The following is a 7,724-nucleotide window of genomic DNA, read 5'->3' as shown; positions in this document are numbered from 1 at the left end:
TGTAAAGATTTGTTTCCTCTTTTGAGCTACTGCATCCATTGGTATATGTCATGTTCATCAAATTGTATCAGATTACTCTTTTTACCCTCTTCTTTCTTCCTCTAGGTTGAGTTCTGATCATCCAGCCATTGAAGCCAGGTCAAGTGGGTATTATCTGCAAGTGTGGGTTTTCTTGTTCAGTTAGGTTTATTCTTATTTATTACATTATTCAATCATTCATTATTCAATCATTACAGCAAGTGCTGTAAGTACACTATTTCTTTTTTAGATTTTTGTTGTTGTTGTAAACTGGTATGTTTGGTTTACAAATCCTTTGTTTACCTGGAAATGTTCTAATTTTATCATCATATGGGACAGTTTTGCTGGGTATATTTTTCTTGGTTGACAATTTTTTTCTTAATAGAGTTTTACATATGCTAATCCATTGTCTTCTTACTGATATAGCTTTTAATGAGAAATCAGAGCTTCGTCTTATTATTTTTTTCCTTTAAAAGTAAACTTTTTATTATTTCCTGAGCTGCTTTCAGGATTCTTTCCTTGTCTTTGATTTTGAAGAGTTTAATTATAGTATGTCTTGGCGATTTTCTCTTGGGGTCTATCCCAAGCTTCTTGAATGCCTTTCTTCTCATCTTTCATGATGCTAGGCAAGTTTTCCTCCAACAAGTCTTTGACAATTTTCTCTGTGGTTCTTTGTGTCTCTTCTTGTTCTGGAATTCTCATCACCCATAAGTTATTTCTTTTGATGGTGTCTCACAGGTTTCTTCCTTTTTTTGTTCTTTTTATCTGATTGTTCTTCTAACAGATAAACATTGAAAGACTTGTCTTCAAGCTAACCAATTTGACCTTCCATCAACTCAATCCTTTTATTATCTATTTCTAAAATCTTAATTGTTTTTTATTTCTAGTTGCTATTTTTGTATGGTTTCTAATTTTTAATTTGTCAAGTGTGTTCTTGTAATGTTTTCCTGATTTTTTCTAAAGGTTTTTTCTGTATTCTCCTTACTTTCACCTGCAGCTTTCTCAATCACTTTGTGAATCCACTGAAGGTATCCAAGTATCATTCTTTTGAATTTCTTATTAGGCAGTTTGATACCATTTCTGGTATTATATTTTCTGACTCTATTTTGGTCACCTATTTGAGCCACTATTTTTTCTTCATGTAAGCTAAATTGTGGTCTCCAAGACACATTGTGGTGCCATTGTATTTATGTTTAATTGATGATTGCATGTTCTTAGGCACTCAGGCACTCATTACCTGTCTCCTGGTAGGTGTGATAGAAATAGTTTATATGAAGTTCTGCTTGCTGTTTGTATAACGTAGTTCAGGACAGGTTTGTCTGATAATTATCGTTGATCAGGTGGTACAGGAATGGGTACATGTGTTTGCCCAGTGGGTGGAGCCTTATAAGGCACGGATGTTACTGGACTGTATGGGTATACCTGATATCTCTCCAAGACAGATGACAGTAATAAAAGATCTAATGAGGCGAAATTCATCAGCCTCTAGATGTGGGAGTGGTATGCCTGGTGCCTGACCCCAGGCAGAGCAGACACTGCGGTGTCACCTGCTGCTGGGAACAAGGGAGAACTGTAGCCCAAGTTGCCGGAAGTTCACCCATTTCTCTCCTCTCTTACGGTTTCGGCTTAGTATTCTCTCCATGTCAGAATTCTATCCACCTCTCTATCCTTTCCTTTGAAGCTCAGGGTTCCAGAATCAACATCTATATATTTCACCTGGTCTCCCATGTCTTTGTTGCAGAGGGTCTGCTGTGCACGTTTGCCTACTCTGCTCTCTTGTCCCAGAAGCCCACTTAACTAATAAAGAGGCTTATATGTTTCTCTTCAAATACAATGTAACCAAGGCTAAACAACAATAATAAACCAACAAAAACAAAACTGAAAAAACATAAGAAAAATCATACTTACCTTAGTTCTATAAAAACGTTTTGGGTCTTCCCTAATATCACACTTAACGTGCTTTTCCAAAGCCCCACAGAGTCGCACTAAGTGTTTCTATATAAAACAAACACAAGGATGAAAGCTACTTAGAAGATTTAATAATGAACAAAGAAGAGATCATGGAGTCAGAATAGCAAACAACCATTTAAAAATCTATCATTCCCCAGTTAGCAATTTCCGAAGTTAATCACCCATCATCAATAGACATTACATCAGTAAATGTAGTAACTGCCAAGATCATGATGATTTATTACTCGCTAATTTAGAAAACAGACCAAATTGTAAACCCTATAGTTCAGACCGGGTCATGTAGTACCCCAAAATTTGAAAAGTCCTTCCTTTAACACATTCTTTAGTGGAATGTTCAAATGAAACTAGCTTGTTTTTTGTCTGTGAACAAAACAAGTTTCTATTAATAGAAAACCATATGAGGTTCTTAAATAAAAACTTAGTCTCAGGGGATACCTAAGTCAGTTGGCATAATAACATAGTTCACAAAGACAATGTTCTACATCATACTGTGATGAGTAGCAACTAGGGTCTAAGAACTTAACAAGCAGTCATTTAAGATGCAATTATTGGTATCTCTCCATCTGGAGTAAAGAAGAAAGAAAACACTCAAGAGCCAAACAATTAGTCCAAAGGACGAATGGACCATGTGAATGTGTCTCTACTATTTGGAAACTAATAGAACTAGCTGGTATTCACCTACCATTACTGACTTATCTGACTGAGACCAGAAAAGGTCCTGAATAGGAAAAAAATGTAGACCAAAATTCAAAATCACAAAGAACGACTGGATTTAACTAGTCTGATAGAGAGTAGGTGGTGTTATTAAGTGCCATCAAGTCAGTTCTGACCCACAGTCACCCTGTACAGGGTTTCTGAGGAGTGTCTGGTAAGCTTGAACTGCTGACCTTGCAGTTCAAACTGACTTTGCAGTCCAGTGCATTAATCCACAATGCCACACAAGAAACTAATGGAACCCCCAAAACGGACTCTTAAGCAACATTCAAACCTAGAACTGAACCCATCCCCAGATTTCTTTTATCCAAACAGGTCTGTAAAGTGAACAATAACACTTGTGAGGAATATAGTCCTAAGAACATTTCAACATGCAAGGCCAAAAGGGAAGTATTTGCCCAAAAACAAAGCTTGGAAGGTGGGAAGGGGCAAGGAAGAAGGACAAATATATAAAAGGAATCCAGGAAATAGTGAGAAGAATGCTGTTGCATCCAGAGAACTGCAACTAATGTTTAAAAACAAAATGTGTATAAATTGTTGAATGGAAAATTAATTTGTTGTGTAAGCTTTCACTCAAACCACAATACTAAAGAAAAATTAAGTGCCTCAAGTTTTAGAAGTATACAGTCCCACAGACTGTACATGGAGAGAATGTAAATGAGTACTTCTGAGAAGGAAGTATGTGGTAATAACTACTATAAATAATGAAAATTTGACATACAGCCTTTGACCTAGCAATTCTATTTCTAGAATTCTCTAGGAATTTAACTTATAGAGATTCTTGCACAGGTGGGCAAAGACACATAAATACAAATACATGCTATTTGAACACTGTATATAATCACACACAAAAAAGTAATGTTCATCAATAAAGTTTTAAACTACCAGTTATTATTTAGAAATGCTAATACCTTTTAAGAGAAAGTAATTATAAGCAATATGAATAGTATGACTACTTTTGTAAAAATGATTAAACATGCATAAATTGTGCAGAATTTTATAAGGTGGGCACTGGATTATAAGTCTTCATTTTCTGTATTATATGATAAAGACAACTTTTTATTGTGAATTCAGCAAAAGTTTTAAAAAAGATTATCAGTACCTTTTACGATCTATCATTGAATTTTAAAATAATTGTCATTATTTTTAATTAGAAAAAAATTTAACTGTAAGGCTCAATATAAAAATACAAATAGATAACAGCATTAGGTTCCAATCAGGAGAAAAAACATATAAAACCACATGAACTATGCTTGTGTCTTTTCTTTCATGCCTAGGAGACACTAAGTTTTAAAAAATTTGACTTAAAGAGAAATTAAGAATTTTCTCTAGGAGTATGCATCAGAGCATTATGGGAGACAGAATCAAAATGAAAACCTTGGTATGGGGAGACAATGCAGTCTGAAGTACCCTTACTTATCATCAGTTAAACTGTGAAAGTGAATTCTACATCTACAGAGAAATAAGTGGGTTAGAGGAGAGATGGGAAGAATCCAGGTAAGAGCTGGCCCATTAAGTATTTGGTGACCTTGCTATTTTTGGATTACATTACCTTGATGCTAACCTATGATGGTTAAGTTCCACACCTACAAATAGAACTAACATTTGGTGACAAATAATCTGTCAATGATATGGTTGCAAGGTCATTATTACTCCTCTATTTCTAGTGTATGTTGGGAATTCTATGGCACATATAAGGTTAATTAAAAAAATTTTTTTTAAGTTTTCTTCTCTATAAAGGATGCTCATTCATTCCATCAAAGTAAAGGTACCTATTAAAAAGGGAAACACACATAAATTACCTACCCGTTGTCCAGAAGAAAACGAATGAGAGCAACTAACTTCACCGACTAAATGAAGAAGAACGTAGGTCAGATAATAGGCCTGTTAGAGAAAGGAATAAAATTAACTCCCAGATTTACAGTAAAAGCTTATGGAGGAGACCAAAGGACATCAGAATAGAGGCCACAGGAAATGCTTTACAGCTAAGAGATATTACCTCCAGTTTACATGTTAGGAAAGTTGTCCAAGAAACAAGACTTGCTAGTTAACCTAGCTGTTATAAAGTAGTGAAAAGCATTAAACTCAGGCTTTCTGAATTCTATCTCTAGCACACTCTTTTTACCACCTCATAAATGTCCTAAGGCTACAAAATAATACTCCCAGTATTAAATTACTAACAACCATCCTTTACCTAAATTTTTAACTCAAGTTTACGTAATAATTTCATGATGTCAATTTATAAGCGAATGGTACTTTTCAATGTATTTGCTGCAGTGTATCTAGCTTTAAATCAGAAATGCCTATGTTATCAGTCTGTGCGCTGAGAGTTAGCATCAATTATGCTCTTATGTACTCTTTGAGACCTTCTAGCTCTGGATACCTGCTTTTCAAGCTCCAAATGAAGACTCTCATCAATGGTGCCATTTGGTTGTTCAGTCTTTTTCTTCAAAACCATTTTCTTTAGTAAATGAGAAGGCTTCATTTGTACAAGATAGTGATATAGAACTGTTATCTATCAAAAGAAAAGAAAAGAACATTAAGTAATGCTAACTAATAGAGTTCTCTTTATAGGCTACTTTTTTCAGTGTGTCCTTTGTTCACAAATAACACTCATGGAAATAGCAGTCAATAAATCAAGTGCAACCTGATGCAGAAGACCACTATGAAATGTTGAAAAGCAAAGACAAAAGATGTCACTTTGGGGACTAAGGTGTGCCTGACCCAAGCCATAGTATTTTCAATCACCTCATACACATGTGAAAGTTAGACACTGAATAAGGAAGACTGTAGAAGAACTGATGCATTTGAGTTATGGTGTTGGCAAAGAATATTGGAAGTACCATGGCATGGATTGCCAGAAGAACAAATACAACTATCTTGGCAAAAAAGTACATTTAGCAAGAATGGCGAGACTTTGCTTCTAGTACTTTGGACATGTTGCCAGGAGAGATCAGTACTGGAGAAGGACATCAGCTGGATAAAATGGAAGGTCAACAAAAAAGATGAGGACCCCCCAAAAAAGGACTGATATAGTGGCAACGTGGGCCCAAATGTAACAATTGTGAGAATAGTGCAGGATCGGGCAGTGTTTCGTTCTGTTGCGCATAGGGTCACCATAAGTCAAAACAGACTTGACAGTACCTAACAATACTCAACAATCTGTTCATTTTACATTTCCTAATTCTGCCCCTTTAGCTCTCCTATAGTCTACTAAAATCAATTTCCTCTTTATTTAAAAATCTTCAATTGCTTAAAAGGGTTTTTTTTTTAGTGGGTTGGCCTTGAGGGTTATGTCTGAGAGTGGGGAGGATTGGACCATCAGAGAGTCTGGAGGGGGAGAAGAGCATGTGGAGGGGAGAGTGGAGAGAGGGAGAGAATGAAAGGACATGCATGTGAGATGCCCTGAGAGCCCTTGTCCTCTGTATTGTTGTTGTTAAGTGCCATGGAGTTAGTTCTGACTTATAGCAACCCTATATAGGGCTTCCAAGTAGCAGATGGTGAGTTTGAAGCGCTGACCTTGTGGTTGAAATTGACCTTGTGGTCCAGTGCTTATCCTAGCACTAAGGAAAGAGATGCCTGCTGGCTCTGTGGGGTCAGGGTTGAGCTCTGGTCAAGTTGTCTGCTTGATGGAGCGGACGCTTTAGTCCTCTGAATGGGCATCCCACCTTCTCAACAGATGGCTTCCTCCTAAGAAATCTTATGTAAGATGTACCTTGTCACCAGAGGATTCACATCTTACTCCAGCTTCCATCTGGTCTACAGGAGTAAAGTGGACTCCTCCTATGGTCACAGTAGTTAGGTGCAATGGGGTTGATTCTGACTCATAGAGACCCTATTTGACAGAGTAAAATTGCCACACAGGGTGTCCTAGGCCATAATCTTTATGCAAACAGATCGCCACCTCTTCTCTCCAACTGAGCCACTGGGTGGGTTCAAACCGTCAACCTTTCCGTTAGCAAAACAGTACTTAACCATTGTGCCACCAGGGTATCTTTTTTTTTTTTATTGTGAATTTTGTGATAGTTTGCATTGGAGAACATTAGCTTTACATTCATCCTATCTATATCGTTTCATTGCCATGGTTACAATCCCTCCATGCACCATCAACCAACCCAAAGGTATACCCTGCCAGCCCCAGTTGTCAGAACACAGCCCCTCCATCTCTCTACGTCATGGTCTCTGTCTCCGTCTCTGGCGTCACTTTCTCTGGGTAGGGTCCTGCACTCCTCTCTTCTCCCTTGATGGTCCCAGTGAACTCCGCTCCTAGACTGCAAAGTCAATCACTCCCCTCCTTTTGCTACAATATGTCTACCTTTAGATTTCCAACTCTCACAGTCAGTCCTGATAACAATTATTCACTATTGTACCACAAAAGACCTATCCCCCCCATCTCCTTTCATTAGCCCCACATAGACAGATTGGATACTACTCAGTGGAGATTCTACCTTCCTCTGTGCCCTCTGGATCTAGGCTCCCTCTTGAAAGCTTGTAAGCCAGTCACTTCTTGCCTTTGTAGTGCCCCCATTTTGGGTAGCCAATGCCCAAGCTGCCCATTCCTGTCTACTGTATGTATGGAGGGGGTGGGAATGATCCTCGCTATAAAGATTTATTCCCTCTTTTAAGATACTGCATCCATAGGTGTAGATCAAGTTCATCAAACTGTATCAAATTACTTCTTTTCCTCTTTCTTCTTCTAGTTGAGCTCTAATCATCTAGTCATTGAAGCCAGGTCAAGTGGGTATTATCTGCAAGTGTGGGCGTTCTTATGCATATGCCCCCTCTTATCAGTAGGACGCTTCACTCTCCACTCTAGTCCTCTATGGCTATGTCACTGACTCTGGACCCAAGAGTCCCCAGGTCTTGCCACACTGCCAACCAGGTCTCCACCCAGGTTCACAGGAGTCTATTGAACATTGTAGGGCTTAGCTCATAGCTTCATTGCTGTTTTCCTCTCATTCCTCTTATGGGTGACGAATGTGGTCACCAATCAGGGAGTATTCCCACTGAGTTTTAGTCTT

At 37.9% G+C, this 7,724-nt stretch overlaps 1 protein-coding gene across 1 annotated transcript in view; it reads right to left on the bottom strand.

The window, feature by feature from the left end:
- FAM178A (family with sequence similarity 178, member A) overlaps positions 1–7,724 on the bottom strand; it is a 62,250-nt gene that overhangs the window by 18,830 nt on the left and 35,696 nt on the right. Inside the window, exons 16-18 of the mRNA XM_006831254.1 lie at positions 5,087–5,218; positions 4,510–4,587; positions 1,927–2,013 (exon numbers count right to left, since the gene is read on the bottom strand). Coding sequence (XP_006831317.1) covers positions 1,927–2,013; positions 4,510–4,587; positions 5,087–5,218 — 297 coding nt within the window. The remainder of the gene's footprint in view (positions 1–1,926; positions 2,014–4,509; positions 4,588–5,086; positions 5,219–7,724) is intronic.

The sequence above is a fragment of the Chrysochloris asiatica genome, unplaced genomic scaffold, assembly GCF_000296735.1.
Source record: "Chrysochloris asiatica unplaced genomic scaffold, ChrAsi1.0 scaffold00003, whole genome shotgun sequence".
Lineage (NCBI taxonomy): Eukaryota > Metazoa > Chordata > Mammalia > Afrosoricida > Chrysochloridae > Chrysochloris > Chrysochloris asiatica.
This window is presented reverse-complemented; position numbering and strand designations above follow the sequence as displayed.